At 38.8% G+C, this 25870-nt stretch overlaps 1 protein-coding gene across 4 annotated transcripts in view; it reads left to right on the forward strand.

Annotated features, from left to right (window-relative positions):
• specc1 (sperm antigen with calponin homology and coiled-coil domains 1) overlaps positions 1-25870 on the forward strand; it is a 117655-nt gene that overhangs the window by 40596 nt on the left and 51189 nt on the right. For all 4 annotated transcript variants that reach the window (XM_012871237.3, XM_021320849.2, XM_012871238.3 and 1 more), the window contains 3 exons: positions 14573-16125; positions 18330-18537; positions 20125-20198. In XM_012871237.3, coding sequence (XP_012726691.2) covers positions 14573-16125; positions 18330-18537; positions 20125-20198 — 1835 coding nt within the window. The remainder of the gene's footprint in view (positions 1-14572; positions 16126-18329; positions 18538-20124; positions 20199-25870) is intronic.

The raw sequence follows: 25870 nt of genomic DNA on the forward strand, positions 1-25870 counted from the left end.
TTTTCCATGTGCACACACTGTTAGAACAATTAATGCATCATTTACACAGCAGAAAATGTATGGGTCCCTAAAACAGAAGAATAAGATGATGTTCGTTTTTTTTTATTAACTAAATATTTTGTGCTTGCAAAGAAAAAGGATGTTTGCTCGTCCTAGTAGAAGGAAATGCTCTGATGTAATACGAATGTGTGGCTAAACGTTAAGTCTTCATAATGAAACAGTTGGTTGCAATGCCCACCATACTATGCATTTCTAATGAGACATCTTAGTAAACCAAATTTACCTCTTTTTGATTTATAAGGAATAAAAATGTATTTTACACTGTGTTGGCCACAGTTGACCACAACATTATTCAAAATGTCACAAATTTTACAGCTTGGTTAAAATAAGAGTTTTCTCATGGTTCAAATTAGGGCCACAACTAATGATTATCTTAATTAGTCAACTAATCTTTGAATTATTTTTTCCATTAGTTGGTTAATCACGATTATTTTTTGCATGATCTCCATCATCACTTCAGTTGCTTGTAAAAGTATTTTGACTTGCTTGTTCTAGTCTACACCTGTGAATGTCCCTTTATTGCCTCTTGTTGACACTGTCCTTTATTTATCACCTTAATAAATGATCATAAAATATTTAACGTTTAACTGAATTTATTTTTAATATTCTTTCGAGATATATATTCTTTCTGGTAAAACATCAAATAAAGATCCAAATGTATTTAGAAAGAAAATCTTTTGACGTTCAAGCTTTTAACATTGCTTAATCTTTACACAGATTTTAAACTATAGTATAAAAAGGTGAGCATATGAACAAATATGCAGTCAGACTTCTCTTTAATGAGACAAAATTCCCATTTCCAGCATCAACATTAAAGAAGATGAGCGAGTTATTAATTTTCCAATATTCTCCAGTTATCCCACTATGCAGCTTCACATTAATCTCATCCATCACAATGTCACCGGTTTGTTTCATTGCTTCACTATTTAGGAGCCGACTGAGCCATCAGCTGATTAAGGTTTTTAGAAATTAACTCATACCAACATGGAATGGTGCGTTGTCTGGTTCAAAACTTTGCATCTCGACATGAGAAATTGAGCGACAGAGCGGCATCACTGGGCTGTCTCTCTGTCTCCATTATTACAGTCAAAATAGAGGCAAATGTGAATAGGTCAGTTTATATTGATTTTTGTACAAATTAGTATCTTTTAATAATTTATTGTTTTAGTATTGAAGTATTGATTATTTTTGACAACCCCATTAGGAGCTGCAATATTTCCCGTCATTGCAATGTTGAAGACGTTTTCCTTTTACATCGAATATCTCTTCTCCACTGCAACATCTGTTCAGCTATCTATAAGATCTCAAAGACGCTCTGAAGGTTCTCACACTAACAAAAACAAGATTAGACCCTTGACCCTCTTACTTCCCATTGCTCCCCCACAAGGAACATTTTTAGGGCACAGTTGTTTTATCAAACCGCTTGACTTGTGTTACCCCAAAAGAGCGCTGAGGTCACCCAGATGCCCTCAATGCAAATATTGTCAAAATGTGTTATTCTAAAAAAATTAATATAACACACTGTTTCCATGCATAATTTTTTATCCAATGATACTAAGAGAAGTCTGCTGCCTCTGAACAAACTTTTATTCTAAAAATAAACATTTGTGCAGACTTACGTTAACAATATTTATTTAACTTTTATTAAACATTTCTAATTAAACAAAGTAATTAAAACAAGTGGTTTAGAAATATGGTTCATTGCGTCTGACGACTAGGATCAGATTCCACAGGGTGCGGCTGTGGCTCAGTGGGTAGAGTAGTCTTGCAATTGAAAGGTTGTGGATTGTCGATATGCCCCTGGGCAAGGCATTTGACCCCTACTGATCTGTGTATTGGGTGAATGTGGCTATGGTGTAAAGGTGCTTTGACTAGAAAGTGTTCTATAAATTTTGTTCTGTTCCGTTCTGCTGGTGTTCTGCAGTAGCTTGAATTTTATCCAGACTGTACATCGTCCAGATCGACGACTTTTCTTTTTCTTTTCTTTTTATGATCAGGAAGTGGAATAACATTGCTGGTGCTGGTAGTAGGAAAATAAACATGGGACCATGAGAAACTCACTGGAATTTGATTGAGGGTGTTATCTCTGAACTGGAAGTCAAAGGAATAGGCCGTCTACAGCCATGATAAGCAAGTTGTTATCTAAACTGAACCAACAGCGATGGCTGCTAATCTCGCCGTTCTCCTCTCTGCGCTTGCACATTAGGAAGCGAGCCAAGACCACAGCCTCAGCCCAGCAAGTTGTTGGATTTTGACAGATTGTCAGGAAAATAAAGTGTTGGGTCTGTTTTCTATGCTAGAACTCACACATGCCCATTTTTGTGCACCATAAGGAAGTTCAAAAATATTTGTTTAATAAAGGTTTTGGTCAAAAATGGAAAATCAGAAATGCTTTCTTGCTTCAGATGATTGATAGGCATTCTTCCCTTTTAGTATTTCAGGGCGCTGCCAAGCTTTATACAAACAAGGCTATGTCCAATATCAATGTAGCAGGTAGTTTGATATCATTTAAATAACATTCAGCAAGTCCATTTTTCAGTCTGTCAGTGGGATAGGAACATTAAGAAAGTTAGTGGCAATTTTTTCTTGCATTACCACAACAAATAAAGGAGGTTTCACTTTCAGTGTGCTACGTCCGAGTGAGGGGCTGCATAGATAGCGATACAAACACTTCAAGGAACAATGGCTTTCCTCTGATTTTAGCCCCAATTTCCCTTCGGTTTGGCCATGCAGCACTTTACTCCACCTGCTTGTGAGCATTTCAGGAGCAGCTTTTTTCAGGGCTGAAGCCACCCCCAGAAGGCGTTTCCCTCTTCCAGGCATTTCTAGGCCGGTCGAAACAGAAACTGCACAGAGTCAAACCAAGCAGAGTTAATCTGAACTGGGTAGGCCAAATTGAGTTGGTGTAACTGGGACTTTTGGTAATCAGTTTCTTTCAGATAAACATATTCAGAGAAACCCAGAAGTTTAAAGTCACCTACAGCTAACCCAGTTGGTCATTAAAAAAAAAAAAAAATTAACAGATGCACACAGTGGCAGATGTGTGAAGTAAAATTTGGATTAATTGCATTGAATGTGGTAGTTTTGAATTAACAGTTATAATATATCCATCCATCCATTTTCTGACCCACTTAATCCCAAATGGGGTTGTGGGACTGCTGGTGCCCATCTCCAGCTTTCACTGGGCGAGAGGCGGGGTACACCCTGGACAGGTCGCCAGTCTGTCGCAGGGCAGACAGAGACAAACAACCATTCTTGCACACACTCACACCTAAGGACAATTTAGAGAAGCCAATTAACCTAACCGTCATGTTTTTGGACTGTGGGAGGAAGCCGGAGTACCCGGAGAGAACCAACAGTTATAATATTGCAGAATATTTTCTATGCTATGGACTTTGTTAGCTACCCTGTTAAGGATGGGTACTGAATTTGGTACTTCTATAGGTACCGACCAAATTCTGTCAGTACTACTGAGTACCTATTGGCGTAAAACCAAACAGTACCATGTTTCGGTACTTAAACGCATCATTGTGACACTGAGGGAGTGGAAAAGTGGGCGATTTTCCATGCCAGACATGAACACAACATTGCACACACAAAAGCGTGATGACGTCAGTCGCTGCTGGTCTGGTTAACAAAGCAAGCATGGCTCATAGAAAGCGCTTGAACGTATCAGCTCCACTTTTCAAAATGCGATCCAGATTTACTTGTGTTAAAGCAATCATCACAAATAAATAAAAAAAAATTTTACTTTGTGTTAACCAATGTAAGTATCACAAAGTGTCACAAATACTTGTTACCTGGTCACTCTTGCCAGTCTAACGACTTTGTCGCTAGATTTAGCAACTTTTCAGACCCCTGTAGTGACGTTTTAGCAAAAAATGACTAGCGACAAATCTAGCAACTTTTTTCTGTTATTGTTGAGTTCCTCCCTAAGCACCAGTCGTTCTGCAGTCATTGTCTTGAGGCAGCAGTGAGGGCTGTAGTGAGCCACTTCCCTCTTCTCTAATCGCTGTCTCACAGGCAGCTGCCTCGGCCTGCAGTCAGAGCAAGGAGAGCAGAGAGGAGAGCCTCTCCGTTTGCACATTGCCCTGGATTACAGGATTACAAAATGGGATAAAATTAATGTTTTTAATGTAGTCTTCTTTCCTCTGAAACTGTTGTACTAAAAGCATTCTCTGAATTTGATTCACCCACAGTTTCAGTCACCTTTTTACCTTGTTCTTTGCGTGCCTTTGATAACTTGTTTTAGTAAAAATGTGTTTTATGTGGTTCTGATTCAAACAATGTAATAAAATTTATTGATTTCTTCAATGGGTTAATTTGTCCATCCAAACAAGTTTATATATTGAGAAACCAATATGTTTAAATAAAAACATTTTGAACATTGTTGATTAAACTGTTTTATTACCACATAAACACACTCGAAAGTACCAAAAATAGATACTCTTGAGTACTGGTTATCGGTGGTTAAAATATGAAACCCTGTAATTTAATTTTGACTATCCCATCTGTGCTAAGAACTATTACAACAGTTTTTCAGGGTCCATCTGACTTTCCAAACAGTCCATTGTACTTCTTAGGAGAGATTTTTGTTGGGATCTATTGCTATATAGTAAACAAATTAAGTTCAACATTTAGTTTTTTGTTACCCCTTAACAAAGATGAGACAAAGATGACCTGAGTAAACACAAAAAAACATCTTTGAACATCTTCCTTTATTATTCAGGTTCATAAAATAGAGAACCACTGTTGTTGGTTTGTATTGTTAATTGTGGTTTTATTGGTCACGGACCATAACGAGCAAATACACAGGTTTTCTAATGTCTTTTCTGACTTGTAACTAAAAACAGCTAAATTTGAGTGTGAAGCCGTTTTTAATCTTAGTTTAGACTTTTGTGGCGAATAAAATGCACAGTTGGAGCAACAGGACATTACTTATTACCTTTTCCGGCTGACATTCTGAGATTTGCCGGTAAAGATAATTCTTTCCCTGACAGTAAGTACCCTCAGGTGCTACTGCTAGTCTTGGCACTGATATATTGTAGGTACTTCTTCCAGTGAGATCAGATATCCATACCAGAGAGAAACAAGCCAAAAAACATTGAAGGACGCAAACACAAGTGTCATCTTGGTACCACATCAGAGGAAAACATCTGATGGCTGGGATGCAGTGAGGAAGTTGCTCATACTTTCCGTGCCCGTTAGCAGTTGGTAAATAGAGCAGGCCTTTTACAGAGCTTTGTGTTTGCAGAGGGAGGTGTGCTCTGTGTGAATGTCCCGTTTGTGTAATGGAGACCATTGCGCTGGACATCAAAGTTGATACATTATAGCTCCCACGGCTCCGCTCATAAAAATGCCTTATTTCATGGTCCATCAGTCAGGACTGTGATTCCACTTTTAGTGCGTACCAAATTCAGCCCATCCTGATGTGGTTTTTATATCTGTTAGCAGCTGGCTGGGGTTCATCTTCAGTTTGGGAATGTGAAATCTGGTCTTGCTGTGGGTGCCGTTCTGTTCTGTTCTCCATGGGTGGCTGTTGTCCTGAGAACAATAACCCAAACAGAGATCAGACCACTAATGCTGTCTGACACTGATACTGGGTGTTATTTGGTTTGTACTTATTCTTTGAATTGTCAGTCACAAAGGACCAAGGTAAAGTAAAATGCAATAGCCCGACACTGCATGTTGTACAGTCACAATATCGGACAGTAAATAATTCAGCAAGTTAAGAATTGAATCGGTTCTCTCTATTGCAGTCCAATGTTCCTCGTGTTGCTGAAGGCCAAAGTATTAAGTAAGCAAAGCATCACAGATGCAGATTCTTATTAAAATATCATCCTTGTGGGCGCTCTCAGAAAATCTTGACTAAAGATGTACCAAAGTCAGTCTTTTTATTCGTCTCCCCTGGGAGAAAGGGGCATTGGACAAAGGGCTTACATTGCATTATACCCATCGATAAAACAACAAAGACAATAATAATTTTATATAATTATTATTTTAAAAAGCACAGCACTAACAAGGTTTCATTGGATATTGTAAGTTAAACCCAGCGGTACTCCTCAACATTACTGTAAATGTGAATTGGTTAACTTGAACACTACAGATGCAAGTCTTCTTAAGGGCTGGGAAGTTTTGCCAAGGGAATATTGGGCATAATTGATTAATTAAGTCCTAGTAATTCCCTCATGTTGATACTAAAGAAATATTTATGGCTGATGTATATGTAATGCTTTTAAGATGGCTGTATAAAGGCTTGTAAATTTTTAATTTGATCTAGGAAGCCACTATTGTGTAAGGGAAACATTGCTAATTTTAGTTTCAGAGTGGCTGACATTGCTTCTCCAAGTGTAACTTAATTCATCTAATGGATTCCAATTCATTATCTTGCCACCTTTTCAAAATTACATTGTTGTAAATGATACAGGTTAGGGTTTCGCCTTGTCTTCTTTAGTAAAAAGGGCCTTCTGATGAAATTAGTAGGATTTAGGTTGATTTGAAGTCCATCCTGGTTTTGCCCCAGGCTCTGTCCTTAATTGAACTTGCCCAGAAAGCCTCCAAAGGGGGAGGAGCAGTGTCTACTTTGAGCTTCTAGTGGACGATGGAGCTCTTCTCTAAGGTTTAACGTATTTAGCCAAGGAACCCCATTTCAACGTTCTAGAACACCAGGAGACCAGAACTCATCCACTTGAGGTAGAGACTGACCCCTGACCTGGAAGAAGGACTCGACCTTTTGCAGTTGAAAACCATAGCTAGCGCTCGTTGCAAACGTAAAGGCTTGATAAAACCAACAAAACCACATAATCAACAAAAAGATGAGGCTCTGAACCAGACAGCTTTCTCTCCCCAACTTCACTTTCAGACTTCTCCATGAACACCACAGACATAATCTGTGATAAGAGCAGATGCCCTTTAGTAGTAGAAATCAGCTGGACTTTGTGCCAGGAATTGTGGGACAGCTCTTACTTTGAGGATTTAGAGACTGGAAAGAGGTTTACAGTAGTGAACATTTATCTTGCATGCATGATATCAGTTTTATTGATAACTTGCTTTGAATGTGGGGCAATAACTTTTTTTAATAAACTGTGAAGTGGCATTGTTATGTTGTGTAATAAAGAATCTTAGGGTTTCTTTACAACTATTTTTTAATGTTGTGTGCAGCAGAGAGATTTTTATATTCTAACAGTAAGAGTTGAGTATTGCTCAGTGGCACATTGGTACCACTGGGCCTACAGAATCTCTGCTCAGTCACTCTTGCAGTCATGCAGGCTCAGCTCTGTCTGTATTCCTTTCTTTTGTGTAAGGGGAAAGGAATGCCTGAGAGTCCAAGTATTTTACTGATGGGCGCCTGTTTCATGCCCTGTATCTTTGACAACAGGAAGGCCATGGACATAGACTACGGTTTTTCTGTTACGTTCCCACCTGAGTTAAAAAAGTGCTTTTTACATTTCCACAACCAGAGAGGAAGAAATGAGAGCGGCAGAGAGTGTTTCCTTCACAAAGTGTGTCTCTTTTCACAGTACTATTGCGTCATTTCTGATGCCAGCTTTGTGACACTGTGACCACCTGCAGTCATTAATTCATCATGACTCCTCAACCATCACCCTCCCCTTCTATAAATTGAAGTCTCTCCACACATTGCTCACAATGCACTCTGTCACCTTTTGACTGGCTGGCATGCTGGCTGCAGCTATCCGGCTGGAGCTGGACGCCGTCCAGACAAAAGGCTCTTGCTGTGATTTGAAAGCTCATTTTCATTAGGAAGAATGAAGCCTGCACAGTGCAGTACTGTGACTGAGGATATGACTTTTTATTAAATAAACAAATGTATTTGGGATACTGGAAGTTGGCATTTTAACATTGAAGTAATTATGTAATGTATACCATGTAAGTTACTATCTGCATATGCTCAGCCTCAGTAAATCTGTTTTTGTTGATGATTCTTCCCTGGCAATGGTAAGAGTTGCTTGTTTCAGACAGCACATGGGTTTATTTGTTGCTCGAGGAACACTGCTCCTCTGTGAGTCATATAACGACCCGTTCTCCGAGCTTTACAGATTTACTGCTCACAGTTCATGGGCTGAGCTATACAAAATACCCCACTAAACTAAGGGTTATCTGCATTAGTATTTGATAGCTTGGTACCTAGAGGAGTAATATGTCTTTTGCAGGGCTTAAAAAATCTTGGTTCTATGTTTTATTGGATTTACTGGATCTGGAGAAATGGTTTTAGGCAGTATGACATCTCAGTCTAGGATAACCTCAAAGTACCATGGTTTCAAAAATGTAGAAAGGGATTTGTTAGCTTTTATTTCAAACAGAAAAGCACATTTATTCCTGCTGTTTGTAGAATAATACAACACATTAACCATGACAGACTGTTATGTATAACATTTACTTACTGTAATTTTGATTTTGATACCTAAAGCAGCAAGTCAAGTCGAGGACAATACCAGAGCTTTCCAAGATCAAGACTCTGAAGGAGACAAGACTAAATCCATAACCCAATAGGAGGGAGCCCAGGAACAATCCAATGACAGACCATAACCAAGACCATTGCTGTAATCATAGTATAGTTGTTACTGCCAATTTTATTTAAAAAAAACAACAACAACTCATTAGCAAGCTAGCCTATAGCAGCGCTCCAATGCTGACTGGTTGCACTGGTTCGCCTAGCTTTTTCAGTTGGGTGCACTGCCACTACTGGTATCTGGTAAGAAGTGTGTATATCTTCTAGTGTCCGCCCCATGACTGTCCATGTTTTTAAAAACTGGTAATATTTTTAGACTTCTTAATTTGTCTGTCATGTAATTAGGGGTAAAATGATGAATCCTTATTTTAGCTAGCCAACCAGGAGTACACAGCAACAAGTAGGGGAGGTTCAGAGCTCTGTTACTCTATACTCCACATAGCCAGAGAAAACTATCTTTCCAGCCTGTCTCTGCCATCTTATTAAGATGGCTTTGAACCATAACAATGCTATGATGAAAAGTTTTAGCAGTTTCAAAACCACACATTTTTAAAACTCTGGGATAGGTGATACCAGTTACTATTAAGAGGAATTTAACACATAAGAATGATGGGATGAAAATATCTTTAATACACTTTTAGTCTCCTAATACCTTGCTATACCTCGACACTGATAACCTGCCCATGTCTAAGTTGAATCACATAGAAATAAGTTTACAAAAGAGACAAATGCAGTTTTATTTGAGCCAAGTACTAAAATTGTAACATGGTTTTTTGATCAGGAGAGAATGTAGAATCATTTCTATAGCACAAAGTGAGCAAGGTAATGCAAAGCTGTGGTCTGGCCAAATGCTCCTGGGAATATCTCAAAGATAATGCCCCCGAGCAGCTCCATCGGAGCAGTTGGAGGTTAATTGTCTCTTTCATGGCCATCTTTGCTGTACTGTACTTAGTGCTTCTAATCTCACTTTCTCCGTTGTTTAATCCAACACCACTGTCTTTTGTATCCTTTATGGTTTTAAGTACATTCCAATCTCAGCTCTTTCTGATCTCTGGTGTAGTTATTTGTTGCCCTGCAAAGTTGTTGATTTGAGGTAAAGATAATTAGGCCGCCTCCTTGAAAACAAACTGGAGAATTTAGATAGCACGTATTTTGTTTCTCTTAAAAAAAATCAAGAGAAACACTGGTGACATTTCTTTGCTAACCTGAGCTGCTGTGGTGTCAAGTTTAGAGAGGTGTGTAATCAATTGATCGACTTTAAGCTCCATATGGCTTACAGTTATTAAAAGCATTAGAAAAACATTCACCAGCCCAGATTGTTTAATTGATTGTACAACTCTGTTTTTTTTAATACTTTGATCATGCAATACTGATTTTAGCAGATTCATATTTCTAATTATAATCTAGTGGTGCAATCAAAGTATGTGAGCAATCACTTTTAAGCAAGGTTTTACTTGTATTTTAAAAACAAAGCCAACACCTTTTCCATGTTGGCATTACTAAAACCACTATTTCTGTTTAGTGAAATAGTGGTTTTAGTAATGCCTGAAAGAATATGTAAAATGTTTCCTTAAGTCTTAGATTCCCAAAAGACTGCCCTCATCTCCAAATTCAGCAGGTTCTAGAACAGGCAAATGTTAAAAGATCAAAAGCATTAAACCAAGGAATTATTCTGTGCTTTAAAATGAGGCAAGGCAAGTTTATTTGTAGCACATTTCAGTAACAAGACTATTAATGTGCTATATATAAACAGAATAAAAGAAAACCTACAGAGAAAGTACATTGTAGTGGAATAGTAGCAGCAAGTCAGGATAGGTTGGACTACAAATTTAATCTAATGAAGTTTCAGTGAACTACTGTAGTTTAAATTGAACATTAACATTTAAAGGCAACTCTAAACAATTTTTTTCTCACAGGTTCTTTGCCTTTTCTTCGTGGTTGCCACTACATCATGATGAAAAAAATGATCAGCTGGCTCATTTGAACAAATAATAACATTCACAAGGTGCTTTGCATTGACCATTTATGATTGAATCTGTGTGGAGGGCAGAACATGAGGCGGAACCAAGTACGCAAACATTCCAGTACAGCTGTGATCTATCAAGGAAAATTGCATGCTGGTGTGCGTGTGCATGATATTATTAATTTTTTTATTTATTTATTTTTGCATCCGCCTTTGTTTTTTCTTGCTGTGTGTACACCTTTAGTATGGATTCCACACAAAGTTTTATAAATGAGACCCTTGATCAGTGGTTGTTAGCTGACTGGTTAGGATTAGATGAATAGAGGTGACTATGGATTGATAGTCACCTGGTGACATGGTGATGTAGAGCTGTGTGTCGTCTGCATAGTTATGGTCGCTGATGTTTTTTTATGATCTGAGCTAGAGGAAGCATGTGTATATATAGAAAAGGAGGGGACCCAGGATGGACCCTTGGGGAACCCCACATGTGATTATTTGTTGTCTCTGCTTTAAAGTTACCTACTGACAAAAAATTACCCTGTCCTTTAAGTAGGATTTAAACCAATCAAATGTTGTACCAGAAAGGCTGACTCAGTTTTCCAAGCCCTCTTATACAATGGAGTGCTCAACTGTGTCCAATGCTTCACTTTTTTATTGTTTGTTGAAGTCTTGCAGTCTCATAGCCCAAGTCTTGCGGTAACCCAACATGACTGTGATGAGGAAATCTGAAAATTGTCAAATTTTTTAATTCCGATGCTCAATATTAGCTGTCACTTACAGTATGTAGTTGAATGAGCTGACCTTAATCAGTGTATCATCGCTGTCCATAGAGAACCTGTTGACCCTCATGAGTTGTACTTTCCTTCGCTTCCTACATTGCGCAATAAAAAGTCATTTATACCACCTTGCCGACTTAGCTTTTACATCTTCTAGCTTTTACAGGAGTGCATAATTTAGGGGTGCACATTGCCCTCATTCTGCCACTCATGAAATTCTCTCCAGTGAATTTCAGTGACTGTGGATGTTTAATGGCACCCATTGGCTCTTCATTGGTGTATCTGCTTTATTTGGATACCATGCAGATTCATGTAGTAAATCTCCTACATGAATCTGTATGTTGATTGTTTACTAAAGATGGATATGTCTATACATATTTTGTAATGCATAAATATCGATTAATATGGAGCCCCTCAACCTTCAGCCACAGTCTCTCACTGCAGGAATGTTAAACAGCTCTGTGCCCAGGAACGTGCCAAGGTTGGCAGCTCTTGCTTGTTCAATAAGGGGATACTCTGTGTAAAATGTCTATCAGTGGCAGACTACTCCACAGGGGGATAGGATTTCCATTCCAAACTGGGCCATTTGTTCGAGGATTGTCCATGTGTGTGTTTACTGAAAGTGTGTGAGCGTGTTGATCATGAAGATGTGCTGTCTATCTCCTGACTTAGGCTGTCTGTCTGCCTCTTGCTTTGTGGTTTTGATGATGATGTGGGAATGCGATGCACACACTGCTGTCTTTGTCCATGCACTGCTTTAGCTGCTTTGTGCCTGAATGCTCCACGTGCACAGGGACCTTTGTCATCCTTTGAAACAAGCACTTCTGTTGTGCCTGCGCTGCTGTTTGCTGATCGTCCGAAAACAAACAATACAGTACTTTCAGGCAGCACCCAGCTCACAGCAGGCATCAGTAAATACTGTTTCTATTCGAGAGAGGTCTGAATTCATCCTCGTGACCCACATTGATGCTTTTTGAAATCCCAAAGTTAAGCTGTGCCAGAGTCACGAATGGCTTCAGACACTGACGCAGACGGAGCCGGGCAGATATGATGTTGTCCAAACTGAGAACAATATGTGACTGGGCTTAAAAGGACCCTAGTGCTGATTAATGCAAACATGACTGTGGCATACTGTGTATTCATAATGCCAGCACAGCTGACTGCTGATACTAATAACCTTTTGTTTTTTGGGTCACTAGGTTTTTAAAATATAAGTTGCTAATTAACAGTCTAAAATCTCATTTAACAACAGTGACAGATTTTCATTTCTAGGAGATTTTTAAGCCTTCATCCAATAAAGTAGGGCTGGACTATTAATCGCATTTGCAATATAATCACTTTTTTTTTTTATGCAATTTCCAAATCACAGAGGTCTCCCAGTTTTGGCTATGGAGTATTTAATGGATCAGACACGTCTTTTAGGTGTCAGTAACGTGTTTAAAGTGGGTTTGCCTCCACATGGAAGGGAAGAGAATCACAGCAGTGAGATAATCTAATTGTATTACTTGTTTTAGAGTTTATATAATCATACTGTTTTACCAGAAATGTTCAGGAATCTCACCATAGCGTTAAGTACCAGTTAAACTGTTTAATACATAGACTTGCTTGGTGGTTGCACTTTATGTTGAACAAGGATTGATGTCCAACTCAACAAGCTATTCTCTGGAATAATAATATTCTGATCAATAAAAACTATAACATTTCTTGTTTTATATTGTTCTTGTTTACAAACATCTTTATCTACAGGCCATTTCTATTGCTTGTGGTTAATGAAGAGAAAAGTCAAAATTAAATCGTAATCGCAATTATAGTTTTTGGCAAAATCGTACAGCCCTACAATAAAGCCAAAAATCATAAATGTATCTGATATTTTGGATGAGGTATGGTGACATTAAAGGAGCAATAAGCAATATTTCCCCACTAGGTGACGCTTGAGCACTGTCTGTAGACCAAAAACAAAACCCAGCCCCTCCTTTACCTTCTCACGCGTCACCTTCTAGGTATGTGCATATTTGTAAAGGACAAAAACGCAGCAAAACAGCCTCACCTTTTGGAGGAATATTTCAAGTGAAGAAATAAGTTACTCATAACTTTATAATGCTGTCAGCAAGAGAACATTTTGATCTTGGGTGGTTCTCTTCATCATGTTGCTCCAACACTGCGCTGCTCTGACGGTGGTATTTTAGGGCAGGGAGTGGCTAAGCCTTAAGTGTAGCACGGTCTGGCACAGTCGTGTAAACAAGAGACTGGAGAACAACGCAGAGAGCTGTGGTGTGATGTCATACCATAGTCCATTTGAAATATTACCTTTAGTTCTTCACATCATTATTTTTAGTTCTTTCTAAAATATTAAAATGTAGCTTATTAGTCCTTTAAACATTTTAAATATTTCCATAATGATTATTTATTAATTGGAAAAAATAAATATTGTGATCCATGCAAACAATTACAGGGGATTAGGAAACACAATTGTGTATAGTGGGGAAAAAGGGAAATAATGTAGAAATTTGTTTAACTTTTTTTTTTTTAAAGCATAAACCACAATGTAGTGAATGTAGAAGATGATATATATATATATATATATATATATATATATATATACTTTATTGAACATTTGTAGAAACAATTACATTCACCATTACTTTGGCAAACAGTGATCTACTCTTTGACATCTCCTTCTGTTATCTGCGCATGCGGGTTGCATTGCGGTCTTCAAACGTTCAGATAGAAGTCTGGTGGCAGTCACATCTCTTAGTAGTATGAACGGCCACCTCAAAAAATCCGATTTCAGCAAAAATTCAAATTGAGCATCAAGACCTGCATTGTGAACGTAGCCTTTTACATAAAATCATTGAGGGATTTTGTGAGTTTTCTCCAACTTTTCAAGTTACAGATCATCTCTCACCGTAAAATTAAAATGACAGACGATCTAGAAACCAAGGTGGGGTTATGTCCTCAGACATAAATTTTCTGAAAAACATTGCAAGAATTAGAACACTCAGGAAAGAAACAAGGCAGCCTAATTGTATATTGTCAGGCATGAACCAAATGAGGCTGCACAACATTAGAAAATATTGCAAAAGTGAGAGCCTTGGTAAATATCGGTATATTGGTAAATATCAATATATTTATATCCAATGTAATTTTGCTTTACCTGCTTTCCCTTGTTTTTTCTTGAAAGTGTTTTGAATTGCTTTACATATAGTGTTGTACAAATTCACTTACTTAATTTACACAATAGCTCTGTGAACCACACTTTATAGACCTAATTAAATCCTTACCACTTGTGTTTTTGTCTTTCAGGCGCACAGACAACCAAAAAGTCTGGAATCCCTGCTCCTAGAGAAATCCCCTCTTCTATGACAAGAGATCGGGTTTCTCTCAGAGATCAACTAAGGAGTTCCTCTACTAAAAGAATAGTTACCAGTTCCAGCACCTCCAGCCTCTCCACCCTGACAAAGCAAACCCGTAGCTCAACCAAGTCCCGTGCAGATGCGGAGAGCCAAGAAAGAGGCCTCCTGGAGAGCCAGGTGAAAGAGCTTCTCGCTGAAGCTAAGGTGAAAGACTTGGAGATCAGCAATCTGAGAACAGAGTTGCAGCGCTGCAAGAGTAAAACCTCCCCTGCTTCATCTTTACCCTCTCCCAGCTCTCCGACACACCATGAGCATGTTGATGATCGTGAGCAGGGCCAGGTGGCTGAAGCCCTTGTTCTGGTTGGGGAGCTTAGGGAGAAGAATGGGAAGTTTCAGAGAGAGTTGGCATCACTGAGAGAAGAGAACCAGGCCCTGAAGGAAAAGCTGCTCTGTTTGGAGGCTTTTCCTCTGTCTAATAAAAAGCCAAGTTCCTCATCCATTACCTTGGTGAACGGTGTCCCTTCAGACAATTCAGCTTCTCAAAAGGACAAACTCATCTCCACTGCAAGCCCACTGAAAACCTCTGGATCCTCCAGCTCCGACATCACCAAGGAGACACCATCGCCAGATTCCTCAGAGTTCGAGAAGATCCCATCCCGCTCCGAATCAGGGAGCAGCAGTGTCAGTGGAGAAGCAGTCACGGTGAACAGTTCAGGGGGCCAAGATGTTTCAGTGCAAAGACTAACAGAACAGATTCACAAGATGGAGGAGAGCCATCACAGCACAGCAGAGGAGCTGCAGGCAACGCTGCAGGAGCTGGCTGACCAGCAGCAGGTGGTGCAGGAGCTGACCGCTGAGAACGAGCGTCTCGCTGAGGAAAGGCGCTTTCTGCAGACGTCGCTTCAGCAGCAGCGAGAACGTCTGGAGGTCTTGTCCCAGAAGAATGAATCGCTTGCTCTCAGAATTCAGGAGCAAGCTCAGGCTCAGACCCAGCGAGAGCAAGAGCTGGGGAGCCAAGGGCCTCGGCTGGCAGAGCTGGAGCAGAGGTACGCCGAGCTGGTGGAGAGCTCTCAGTTTGAACGAGAAAAGCTGGTGGACATCCAGCAGCAACTGACAGGCAGCTTGAGGGCTTTGGAAGAGGAACACCAGGAGGCTCAAGGTCAAGTCCGCTGCCTCAAAGAGGAGATAGACAGGTTGCAGGCCCAGCTTTACAAGGAGGTGGAAAGCTGTGGCCAAGCGTCACAAGCTGCCGAGGAACACAAAGCAACAGCAGAGTGTCTCAGGCTGGAAAACAGTAGGCTCAAGGCACAGGTGGATATTGAGAGACAAAAGGTTGGTGAGCTGAAGGCCATGCAGAGTGCCAGTGACAGCACTGAGCTGCAGAACCTGCTGAAGACTGCCCACTATGAGCGAGACAAGCTGGAGGAGCAGCTGACAGAGCTGAGGCAGGAGCTACTCAGGGCCCAGACGGAGGCCGAGAGCGTGCGAAGCACCGTGTCAAAGGTAGAGTGGTAGAATCGGGCTTACATATTGTCATGAGTTGGGATTTTTGCGTCATGTTCTCCACAGACATCTTAATACCTCACATTTTATCTACTTTATTTATTTTCCAGGGTAGAATGATTAGACAGAAAAGTCTGACTTTATTGTAGATTTCCCCTAATCCACACAGGCTCAAAATTATACATACGCTCAAATATATACATACACTTCATGAATTTAATGTCTTGGATCAACTTGCTCCTCAACAGCAAGGCAAGTTTATTTATTTAGCACTTTTGAGTAACAAGACGATTAAAGTGTTGAAAATGCAGGCTTTGTGGTCATGAACAAGCTTCTGGCATGATTCTGGATGGAGATTAGACCACCATTCTTATCAGAATTTCTGGATTTCATTTAAATAACTTGGTGTCATAACACTGTTAAGTGTTGTTGACCAGGGTTAACAGGGTTGTGGTAAGGGTCTTTCTCTAAGCTTAATTTTGGTCTGTTTTACATCTTCACAAATTATAGTTGTAAGGTGCAGAGTGTGAGATTGTTTTGTTGGAACAAGCAGCTGTGTTCAATTTTCAGTCATCTATATAGTTGATTCTGGTCTTACCTTCCTCATGAAGTGTCCACCGCCATGCTTGTGCGATACTGCGGAGCTCTTTATTTAAAAGCCTTACCACAGGTCCTCCAAATGTGCTTTTTGTCACCTTAGCCTAAAACCTTTCTTACAGACAGCATTCAGTTTGTCCATGTGAATATGCAATCTGCAGAAGAATAACAGAGGAAGTGCAATCATTATACAACCCTAACTACATATTTCAATGTAATACATTTAGCAGTTTTTACAAGTCTGTCAAATACTTTTTTTTTTATTTCCCCTATTAGTAAAAACAAAATTGCTTTCAGAGTTTGTACTGGAGCTCTTCCTGTTTGGCAAATGCTACCTGTGCTGCACTTGTGTGGGCTACTATTGCAAACACACGTTAAAACTAGTTTTGGCCTTCCATGAGGTCTTATCTTGACCGGTTTGAAAAACCAGGATTGTCTCAATAAACCAACCAATATATTAAGATACGATTTATTGACTTTATTGATCTCACAGTGGAGAAATTCACGTGTCACATCGGCTCAATAATCAAAAGAAGGTGCCAAAAGGAGGAAAAGGTGCATAAGGTATATACACTGTGTCCACATATATACAGTGGATTGAGAGAAAAACAAGAAAAAGCAGAGATTTAAGATGACTTATGTACATTTAAGGTGACTTATATAATAGAGAAAATCCACAACTAATTCATACTTGTGCACACAGTTTGTTTGTTTGTTTTTTTTTTTTTTTTTCATTTCAGTCTAGAAAAGTTATTGTTCAGGTGTTTTAATAAAAGCCCCAGATTAATCTGACATTAATGCCAATAGTTCGTGTATGTGAACTTTTAACCAGCGCTGAAGTTGGTCTGGTAACTTCTGCCTGGTGATTGAGTCAGGTATATATGGATAGGCAGATACTACATCAGTACACATCATTTATCTTCACTTAAATTGTAATCCTGTTTCTAGCCTCTTTGGTTTTCCCCTACAGAACCACAAAGGCAGCAGTGAGTGAGGGTTCGTAATGGTTCTACAGTGTGAGGTGTGTCTCCATGAGTTTAAGAAAGTCATGATTTTGGCAGGTGCCAACAGCATGGTTAGGGTTTTTCACCAGTGGGCGAAGCCGAAAGGACTTACAATGACCCCTTTAGTCATGCAGCTGTCCTTTGCCAACTGGATGTGAAAATGTGGTGACTCCATAACCTCCCTGACAAGCGATCTTAATCTGTGACAGCCACATGGCGTCAGTCGTGGAGCGTCCCAAGTGGCTACATCATTTACTGGTTTTGGTGTATACCCTCACAGAGATGTGGCTCCCAAAGGAACAGCAATAATCCCCCTCTGACTTCAACTTTAAAAGCTGGAGTAAATAAGACCGTCTTCTTTCTGTTTAGTTTAGTGTTTAAATGTTTAGTTTAACGTTTAAGTACGTCTTACTTGGCATTGAAGTAAGAGAGACTGAAGCCGACCCCGTTGAACCTTTTAAATGTATCTAGAAACAGCAACACAACAAAATGGCCACGAGTCACTTTAGATACACTACATATGGTACATTAGATCTAGATCACATTTGTAGGTTTTTAGTGACTGTATACTCAGCCTCTATAAACATTTTGTCCCATACACAGGTGGAGGCCACATGCCAGCAGGTTCAGGAGAAGGCTGCGAAGAGGGAGCAGGAGCTGAGTGAGCGAGTAACGTCCCTGGAGGAAGCAGGAGTTCAAGCGGAGAACCAAGTGAAGGAAATGAAGGAGACCATCTTTGAGCTGGAGGACCAGGTGGAGCAGCAGAGGGCCGTCAATTGTCACACCAACCAGGCTGTCCTGGACATGGAAAGTATGTACTAATAACAGGCCTTTTAGCCTACAATAGGAATATATTTTATTGTCTCTCAGTAGGAACATTCAGGTGTCTCACCAGTTAAGGGACAAACATACACATGAAATTACAATATAAACAACAACAAAAAAAGAAAATAAGAGACTGTAATAAAGGTGAAACATAAGAAAAAACTGGACTGTTGTTAAAATAATATTCAGCTTCTAACAAATCTGCAGCTGAGAAAAATAATTTTAAAAATAATTTAAAACTGTGTCTTGTAAATGAGAACTAAATAGAAATTAATTATACCAATAATAGTGCAAAAAACAAAGTAATAAAGAGGAAATCGGAACAAATTTTGCAAATCCTAGCAGGGATGTAAACAACTTTTGTAATATAATAATGCTCTTATGCACCTAGAATGTAGCAGCCTGTCACTGAAGAAGATCTCCTGCCCTGCCACCACCCCGTGAATCGGTTAATGTTTTGTAATATTCGAGTTATATTAGTGGACGGGACAGTCAAGCTGCTGTTAAAGTGTTTATCTCACCACATATGTTGACATATTTCAAAAGACAGTTTTTGTTAGTCTGGATCAGTGGTGTCTAAGGTTTTTCCCACAAGGCCCCGAATTGTCAAGTTGAAATGGCTTGCAGTTTTGAGTAAGCCTTGCTCAGATGAATGCCAAAATCTGCTCAGTGAGTGAGAAATAATTTGTGGTATACCAGGCATGTTTTTAATTTAAGATTTTAGTTGTCTATGAAAATGTTGCCCCAAAATATAAAAAAGTGTCCATCTACAATTTGCATTGAGATACTATATCAGGATAACAGTGAATTACTTTTGCTTATTGTCACCATGTTTGATTTTTATCCATACCTGACCATCCTGGGCTAAAGGTTCAGTGTTGTACCCTCGGTTGGTGATGGGCCCCAACGCATGTAATGATTTTTTGCTGAAGTAATCAGAAAGTTGATCTTACTGCCATCAGGTGAAGACACTTCTGATGGTTATGTGCATTAATTTTGAACAGTGCAGGATCTGCAAAAAAACTGTGCACGTTGACTCAACTATTAGTTATTCAAAAGCAGCATCTCTTGGTGCATGCTTAAACTGCAAGGCATATGCACAATGGAAGGGATGGTGGTATAAACATTAAAAATACCTTCAAATAATGATAAAGACTAAAAAAAAAAGACCGTCAACAGCTCCAGCAAAAGATGGAGATTTACACATACATAAATGCAGGATTTCCTCCAGGCCTGTTGGATTATTTAAGCTTAGTCTGCCCAGAACTATTCCCAGAAGGAACATCAAAAGCAGTGCAAACTATAGCACATCTAATGCTGCTTGAAAAAAACGTATTATTAATGTTGTAAATCAAGACCGGTTATATGGGTTTGATAATATTATTGCAGCCACAATGAAGTACTTCAAGAATAGTTGCATTTCTGGAAGTGTTATTTTTAGACATGTTGAGTTGTGTGAGTTGGCAGCTGTTTTCTCCACCGTAACCAAACTGCTCACCGAGTAGTGGCTGCCACTACAGGATGAGAGACTTCAACACGCTGCATTTCTAAGGCCTGAACTTTGCTGTTGCAGATCTGGTGAAAAAGCTTGAGGAGCAGAAGGCTGAAGCAGAGCGACAGCTAAAAGTGTTGAACAGACAGATGAAGGTAAGAAATCATTTCTGTGGAGGTCTGTCATGGTTCAGGAGTTCAACTCCTCTTCTTGTTTGCTGCCAGGGTTTACACACAGCGGAAACATAAAATTGTTATACGAGCCCTGCTCTGATGGCACACGCCATAAAACATTTCACCTAATTTCTATAACTTTTTTTGTAAATTGAAATGTAAAAAAAGTCCTTCTTTAGGAAATATTTATTTGCACAGTTATCAGCCTACAGTAAGGTATTAAGACGTCTTTGTTTGATTCAGTTAGGTGCCAACAATTTTACAACAAACCTAATCTCAGAACAAATGTGTCTAAGTCATACCCAATTGAATACTGTACAGTTCATGTGTGCCCATTGAAATTCTGATTATTCTCCATACTACGTTTGGTCCATTATATGAACTTTTACTCCTTTTGAAACCAACGCCTGTCATAGATTTTAGGGACCAGGATGCTAAAGGTCACTGGAAGGGAAGGAGATTTTGTAAGGATGGAAAAGATGGAGAGGGGTGAGGAAAATATGGGAAAATCACAACTGATGTTATCATAGTCTCATGTTTTCCTAATACCATACAGGCCTGATACAGTTCAGTCCAGGTTTCCTTATTTGGATCTTGATTTTTTATTTTTTATTTTTTTGAGTAAGAATGACTCAGGACACTCAGGATTGACATCCATTTGTGGGAAAGCAGTCAATATTCCAAAGGAATATTTTTTGTCCAGAGTCACTTGAAGTTCAGGATGTTCTCTGAGACATTGTTTTTCCCACCCTAGCTTTCATGCCAAAACAAAGCTTTCCACTGAGCACTGTTCAGATAGCATTGTAAAGCACGTTGATAGAGTTTTCCATTTTTTTTTCAGATTTTTTTTTTCTTTTTGAAAATACCAAGAAATAAAATCTTAGAGGTGTTGGGCTTTATTCTTTTTGAAATAAGTTTCTTCATGATATTATGTTAAGATGCACGGATGAGAAATTTTGTGCCAGTACTAATCTTCGATTATAAAACTTTGAGCAACTGATTTCAAATGTGCTTGAAGAACTAGACGTAATAGTGCTGACAATTTATTTCTAGCCTTCCTTCTATGAGCCAGCAGAGCCTCGCCTTGTGTGAGAGGTTGATGTAAAACAGGGTGCCTGTTCTTTTTATAGCAGAGACAAAATTATTAATAAATGTCTTTGTCTTTAAAATATTAGCTCTTAATGCGGTTAGCATTAGTCACTGTAGATATCCTAAGAGAATATATATCCAAACATCAACAAAACTGTCAACCTTTCCAAATCCATTTTATTCCATAAAATAGGGAGATTAAAAAGTCAGATTAAAAATAACAACTTTGCTGTAATATGTTCAGCTTTCCTGGAACCTGTTAAAGTAAGCTCTGAGTCAGCATGTCTGTTGCTAATATGACGCAATATCCTCACAGTGGGTATGAATTTATGTCTTCTTCTCAGACTCAGGAAGACTCCAAAAGGAAGAAACAGTGAAGGAGCAAAAATACCAACCCCCTCCAAAGTCTAGCTCTCTGCTGTAGCAGCATGAACGATAAGCCAACATGCCTCTTTAGAAAACGGTTTCCTTTTAAATAACGCCTTACTCTTAATAATTTGGACTGATCAAGTTGAAGATGGTCTGATTGCAGTATCCACCAGATGTTTTGTGTCAAGATGAGATTATCTCATACCTTTGATCACATTATGGATCTTGCTAATCCGGTTTAAGTTTGACACTGATGGAGACTGAAGTATTATAAAATGTTAAATAAATGAAATTGAGACTCTTTTTTTTTTACTTTAGTGCCTTAAATGCGGGTTATCAAGCATTTAGCATCATAGAGGGGAATAGAAAGAGGCAGGCAAACATAAAAGATACATAAACACAAAAGAAAATAAATAATAATAAAATAAAAACAGATATTGGATCTAGTCTGTCACACTGTAGAGGATGTAGCACAAATCTCATCAAGTTCTGTACTCCAGGAGAACAAGGATATTTTAGATTTAAAGAAGCCTTAATAATAAAACAGCAACAGTAGTAATACATGGATATAGTGAAAGTGTACAAGAGTTCTAAGACAAATATTCAGTAACTGGGATCCACCTTTTCAGAAAAACAGGTACTTTCGTCTGTAGTTGGGCAGTCATATGTTCCATCATGTAGACGTGTTTTACTTTCTTTAGCCACTGAGTGATCGTGGTAGGGTCAGACTTCATCCAGTTAGTAGTAATATGTTTTCTTGCAATCATCAACAGAATATGTAGTATGTAACATTGATCTGTGGTAAACAGGTGGTCAGGAAACACATCCAATAAAAATAACAAGGGATCCTTAGGAAGATCCACTGCCAAAATCTTTTCCAGTTCTTTTTTAACATTTTTCCAAAATGTTTGCAGTTTGGGGCAGTCCCAGAATATATGTGTGTGGTCACCGACCATACCACAGTTCCTCCAGCACTTGTTGCTGGGATTGTTTTTGGAGAAAAAAGTTGTTAGCGGCGTCCTCAAGAATCTAATTTTAACCTTCCAGTCAAATTCTTTGTATAACTGGCTCCCAATCCCCTTGTGACTTCTAGAGCAAATGTTTTCCCAAGAATCATCATCTATTGACTTTGACACGTTTTTATCTTGAAAATCATGCAATAAGCAGCAAAGTGGTTATTTGCCCCCATGTGAAAAATGTTGTAGTTCAGGCAGTTTTAACACTTTTCAAGGATATGTTTTCTGGCTGAGACACTTGGACAGTCCTGACAAATAAAGCACAATAGAGAATTCACATTATGCTTTATTGTTTCAAAAGGATACAGTAATAATGATTTGATATAAAAAAGGATAGTCTATGACTGGAAAAATCTGCATATAGTATTCTGTTCTTCACCAAATGTGTACCAACATTATTCATATGTCTGAAATAACAGTTTCTCCAAGAATAATTTCAACACATTTTCTTATACATCATTGTATGGTGCATAATAACATTCAAAAGTTTCAAAAAGGTGGAAAAGTTATTGTTTTAACTTCCAAGAACCTGGCATCCACATATGTGGACATCACATTTTGAGTAGACATCAATGGTAAACTTTGCTCTTTGAAGCTTTGAAAATTTGCAGTACAAAATATTTGGTGTTTTTTTACTTTGTTACGGACATATGTAGATCTTCCTCCAATTGTTGACAGCAAGTCAAAGAGTCATATTGACACAATTTTATCGGTTTTGCACTCAGGAAACAGGCTGTATTGTTCAGGCACTAAATAAAGAGCTTTGAATATCAAGACTCAATTGTGACATATTGAATCTAGATATGTGGACATTACTTTTCTTGAAACTACTCTGCATACATACTGTGACCACAGTATGTACGCCTACAGAACTGTGTGTCTGACAGGGTGGTCAGCAACACTGGGGTCCCTCAGGGGACTGTCCTCACCCCCTTTCTCTTCACCCTTTTCACCTCAGACTTCAACTATTGCACTGAGTCCTGCCACCTTCAGAAGTTTTCTGATGACTCAGCAATAGGTGGCTGCATTAAAAAGGGTGATGAGAGTGAATATAGGACTGTGGTGGGCAACTTTGTCACTTGGAGTGAACTAAACCAGCTACAGGACTGTCTCAGAAAATTAGAATATTGTGATAAAGTTCTTTATTTTCTGTAATGCAATTAAAAAAACATGAAATGTCATACATTCTGGATTCATTACAAATCAACTGAAATATCGCAAGCCTTTTATTGTTTTAATATCGCTGATTATGGCGTACAGCTGAAGAAAACTCAAAAATCCTATCTCAAATTATTAGAATATTTCCTCAGACCAAGTAAAGAAAAAAAAAATATAACAGCAAAACAAAATCAAACATTTGAAAATGTCCATTAATGCACTCAGTACTTGGTTGGGAATCCTTTTGCACAGATTACTGCATCAATGCGGCGTGGCATGGAGGCAATCAGCCTGTGGCATTGCTGAGGTGTTATGGATGCCCAGGATGCTTCAATAGCGGCCTTTAGCTCATTTGCATTGTTGGCTCTGGTGTCTTTCAGCTTCTTCTTCACAATACCCCACAAATTCTCTATGGGGTTCAGGTCAGGGAAATTGGCAGGCCAATCAAGGACAGTAATGCCATGGTCAGTACACCAGTTACTGTGAGAATCTTATGCTGTCTCTTAACCACTACCATACTTGTGATTTAGTTTACTGAACCAAGCTGAGTGTTTTTCAAGGCTCAGGAAACCTTGCAGTGTTTTGAGTTAATTAGACGATTCAAGTGATTAGTTGAATAGCCTACTAGTATACTTTTTCACGATGTTCTAATATTTTGAGATAGGATATTTGGGTTTCTTAATCTGTAAGCCATAATCAGCGATATTAAAACAATAAAAGGCTTGCGATATTTCAGTTGATTTGTAATAAATCCAGAATGTATGACATTTCATGTTTTTTAATTGCATTACAGAAAATAAAGAACTTTATCACAATATTCTAATTTTCTGAGACAGTCCTGTACAAAAAGGGCCAAAGCCGACTCTTTTTCCGTAGGATGTTGTGGGGGAGCAACTGGACACTCTGATGACCGTGGCAGAGAGGAGGATGCTGTCCAGGCTCCAGTCCATCTTAGACAATGTCTCACACCCTTTCCACGACACACTGGCCCAGCAGAGGAGCTCCTTCAGCAGAAGACTCCTCTTACCCAGATGCACCACAGCGCACCACAGGAAATCATTCCTGCCTGTGGTCATCAATCTTTACAATGCCTCCCTCAGTGATTAAGACAGCCCCCCCCCCCCCCTTGTAACTGACATTTGCACAAGTCACTATCACTTTATTTGGATCTATAGTTATACATATGTGTGTGTGTGTGTGTATGTGTGTGTGTATATATATATATATATATATATATATATATATATATATATATATATATATATATATATATATATATATATATATATCATTGTTTCCCGCAGGAATGTGCTTAGGCGAGGTGGTGGGGGGGGCAAGTTATGCGCGGACCGACTCGCGGACCGATGGGGGGGGGTTCGAGGGGGGAGACGAAAAGTTTTGCGCGGACCGACGGTGGGGGGGGGGAGAGACAAATATTTTATAAATAATATTTATATATTTTTAAATCTAAAATGTAACAATGTTCTCATTTAAATGCACACCCTTTAGTTGCATGTTTTGGGGAAACGACTTGAAAAGCACATCTGCTCTTTATCAACTCAAGTTGCACCAATTTTCAATCACAAATTTCATAAAACATTGACTTACCGATTTGATTTTAGGCCCATTCTGATATATCTTAAGAAAGTATGAATGACATATTTTAAATAACAACAAACGCACAGTACTATGTTCTACTTTCTTTGTATTAACAGGTTTTTATTATAATTTCAATACAAAATGATGACATAGCTGACATTTTCAACTCAGTGAGCATGATTAGCTCAGTTAGCATTACTAATCGTAAAAATTGTTAGTTGACCCCTAATTTAACTGTAAATTGTCATGCAGACTCCCAACAGTTCCTAATGCAACATGTTGTTACAGATACAATTAGACTGTTTGTGTGTGTTGTAGCAACTTGAAAGATTAATATTGTTAATTTCTACCTTGAATGATCATGGCCGGTCAGTAAGAAAACCAACCCAATCTGCTCAGAGGCTAATTTCTATGTGCAGCTTT

This window comes from Fundulus heteroclitus, chromosome 11 (genome assembly GCF_011125445.2).
Source record: "Fundulus heteroclitus isolate FHET01 chromosome 11, MU-UCD_Fhet_4.1, whole genome shotgun sequence".
In the NCBI taxonomy this organism is placed as follows: domain Eukaryota; kingdom Metazoa; phylum Chordata; class Actinopteri; order Cyprinodontiformes; family Fundulidae; genus Fundulus; species Fundulus heteroclitus.